General features: G+C 33.8%; 1 protein-coding gene across 1 annotated transcript; it reads left to right on the forward strand.

The window, feature by feature from the left end:
• Positions 1-1,878: 1,878 nt before the first annotated feature.
• Positions 1,879-3,224, forward strand: LOC111380915 (probable BOI-related E3 ubiquitin-protein ligase 3). Its single transcript, XM_023004586.1, has 2 exons — positions 1,879-2,559; positions 2,652-3,224. The coding sequence occupies exons 1-2, from the start codon at positions 2,314-2,316 to the stop codon at positions 3,150-3,152; spliced, it is 747 nt and encodes a 248-aa protein (XP_022860354.1). The 5' UTR covers positions 1,879-2,313; the 3' UTR covers positions 3,153-3,224.
• The last annotated feature ends 435 nt before the right edge of the window (positions 3,225-3,659 follow it).

Raw genomic sequence — 3,659 nt, forward strand, 5'->3', positions numbered from 1 at the left:
TTACGTGCCACTAACGTTGAAAGGGGTGCAATACATTAGGGAAAAGAGAAAATTGTGCTATCACTCCCCAATTTATTCTTCTTGTAGCAAGTTGATCTTTAACTTTACATTATTGAACTTGTGGCGCTTCCTTCTGTGGATGCAGAAACTCAATCTCACTAAAAGTGACAATGTGCACACATAAGATTAGAAATAGATGGACATTGAATGAACACTGCCCTCAATAAAGTCAAGCTTACTTGTGGGCGGAGCTCCTCGAAGAGGACTAACGACCAGACTTCACGAGATTGGGAATGAGATAGTAAGTTTAGTTTATGACACGATTGGTGAAGACATAATAATGCGTCAATTAGTATTTCCGCACTTGAAGCCAAAAAACTGTCAAAAAGGTAGTATTACAAAGAGGCATTTGTAAAAATGTCCAATTTTACATATGTCAATTTAAAAATGTCCACTTTTAACAATCTTTGCAAAAATGGTCAAATTTGATACCAAATTATCTATTTTAACCTTAACGAAAGAATAAATAATTTTATATTGCACATGTCAAATCACAATTAATGCTAGACACAGAAATATCGAGAACAACATCTAAAGTGTAGAGAAATATCATGTTTAGAATGAAATGTCATTCTAGAACATTTAATATGTCTAGAACAAGGTTTGATATGTCGATAACATTTAATATTATGATTTGACAAGTGTAATTTGGAAATATAAACGGATTCAAATATCGAAAATGACATTTAAAATGTCGAGAACATCATTTTAATATGACTTTTCATAGAAAGTTACTTAGGGGTACTTTCATTCAAATAATTGCAAAAATGGACGTTGAAAATTTTTGATCATTTTTGTAAATGATTATGTCAAAATGGACATTTTTTTGTAATTTCCTCTATTATAAAAAGGAAGCATTGGGATCTAGCCGTCTTTCACCAAACTAGCTTGCTACTCCAGATAACTAATTGTTAAATTCATAACTCATTAATTCACAAAGATTGGTGTCATTTAAATTTTATTTACTTTTCATGTCGCCCTTATGAAAACATCCTTCTTACTGAAGTTTTTAGCCCATGTTTGACAACCACTATTTGAAAAAAAAAAAAAAAATTAGTTTTTGAATAGTAATTTTTTTGGGGGAATGGGTAGTTCAAAAGTAGGAAAATATTTTAGATTTTACGGGAAAAAAAAATTATTGTGACAATGTGTCATGAAAGTAAATATGAGAAAAAACGGAGTTTTGAACAAACGGTTATCAAATAGGGGGCTTAATAGTCAATCCATGTTCAAAAGCAAAACATAACTTCATATAGTTGAATTTACATAACTTTCATAGTAGGGGACGGATTGCACAATGATATAAAAAGCTGGGATCAACTTGCTCATAGAACATAGGTCGAAGAATAAGTATAGTAATGCAAATAAATTGAGTAAGTTGTACACTCATTGTGTACACTTTGTTTGACACCCTCCTATGTGTCATAAATATGATCATTGATTGGAAAAAAGTGTTGTTAAAAGAATTATTCTGCAATATAGATTTTTTTACCATATTTTTGTCTCCATGTGATTTGCTATTGCCAAAAACTATTTTTTACAGTAGCCAATCTTTATAAGACAGTTGTGTTTCCTGCATTAAATTTGTCAAAAAAGTCTGTACTTGTAACACATAAAAATGTATCAACTTATATAGAGGTTAGTCTTGATGTACATGTAATATGGTTGAATGTAAATTGCAATATGTATGAAATTTTGAAGATGAGATAATTATGAATCCTGTTGGAGTCCCCTTCTTCAGCATGAACATATGGCTTACTGTAACTCTCTCTGTCTCTCTCAAAAGTCATAATTCAAGAAAATGTCACACTCCTCCTCAAACTTTATAATCACACCGGGGCACCCCCACTTGGAATTCAATTCTCATTTAACGACGTTATGAAATGTCTGACCCTATAGTTCAGTCACAAAATCTGCATGTGTACATCCTTTTGCTTACCTCTCCTCATACATCTCTCTTTAATGCATCGCAAGAATAGAGAAAAAATAGAGAGAGAAATTCAAGAATCCTAGGTTAGGCCCCCACCTCTTTATTTTCCTTTTCAGTTTTGCAGTTCGATTCCAATATAAATACACATTATAGTCTCTATTTTTACTCAGAGCGAACAACCAATTTTCAAATCTCCACCATTCAAGATCAAGTTCTCGTTTTCAACTTGTTTGTGTTAGGATAAAGTTTAGAAGAAGGACCACAGGAATAGCGTTACTTTTTCGGTGTTTCTGCTGTTGGTTACAATTATAAATCTGTATTCAATGGCCATTCAAGCACAGTGCTACTTGGAAAATCTTGTATTTCCTTTGGGAGGACCTCAGGATTTGGTGATGGACAATAATTGTGGATTGAATCAGTTATATTTTGACTCTCAACAACAGTTTGATCCGTTACGGAATTTGGTTCAAAGAAATATTAACCCTCATCAAACAATGGATTTTTCTCAGGGTCCTGGTCCCCAGATTGAGAAACAGAGGGCTGAGATTGATCGGTTCATCTGTTTACAGGTTAGAAAGTAACAAAATCAGTTGTATTTTGAATTTTGATTGTTTTCTTTTTTGTCGTTGGGATTTTCATGTTTTGCTTTTTGTTGATATAGAACGACAGATTGAGATTGGCTTTGCGAGAACAGAGAAAACAACAAATTGCGTTATTTATCAAGAAATATGAACCCAAGATTCAGCTTTTGCTCAAACAGAAGGATGAAGAAGTATTAAAGGCGGTAAACAGAAAAATGGAGCTCGAAGATTTTCTTAGAAAAATGGAGATTGAGAATCAGACATGGCATAGAATAGCGAAAGAAAACGAAGCGGCGATCCTATCGTTGAACAGTACAATCCAACAGCTCAAAGAAAGTGCCCGTTTATCAGCCAATGAAACTGAAGATGCAGAATCCTACTGTAATATGATCGATCACAAAAATGGTGAAGAAGAACAAAGAACGAGGACCATGATTTGCAGAAGCTGTGACATTCGGAATTCTTGCGTAATCATACTACCCTGCAGGCATCTTTGTTCTTGCAAAGATTGTGAAGTTTTTCTTGATTCATGTCCAGTATGTAAAATGGTAAAGAAAGCTAGCATACGGGCATTAATTTGATTCTCTTTGGAAAATGATGAAATTATATTTTTCTTTTATCAAGAAATAGGATTCATTATCCATTGATGTGAATTAGTCTGGCTAGTCTTTCTTTTTTACTCATAGCTTTTTACCCTGTTTGGATTTTACAATCTGGTAGATTGATTTGATTATTCATCTACTGGTTATTTTATTTTCAGACTAGTGTCTGAACAAAGTAAAAAATTATGGAAAATGCCAAATGACTCGCGCCAGTCATCACGAGAATGACCGTACCCTCACATGGAGTGCATGGATCCAGGTGAATAAAAAAATGCCAACCCCATGTATGTGTTGTGACAAGCCGGATGTCAACCTCGAGGGCACTGTAGCATCACTTAAAATTAATAGCACTAGAAGCATTTGGAAGCTACACGATAAGGAATAATTTGCATTATTTTACTAATGTAAACGAAGAACCTTCATCACTTGATTCTACTCTAGCCCAGCTTTTTTGTCATTCTGAAAGTCTGTGTTTCCCTTGATTTT

Source organism: Olea europaea, chromosome 3 (assembly GCF_002742605.1).
Source record: "Olea europaea var. sylvestris chromosome 3, O_europaea_v1, whole genome shotgun sequence".
In the NCBI taxonomy this organism is placed as follows: Eukaryota; Viridiplantae; Streptophyta; class Magnoliopsida; order Lamiales; family Oleaceae; genus Olea; species Olea europaea.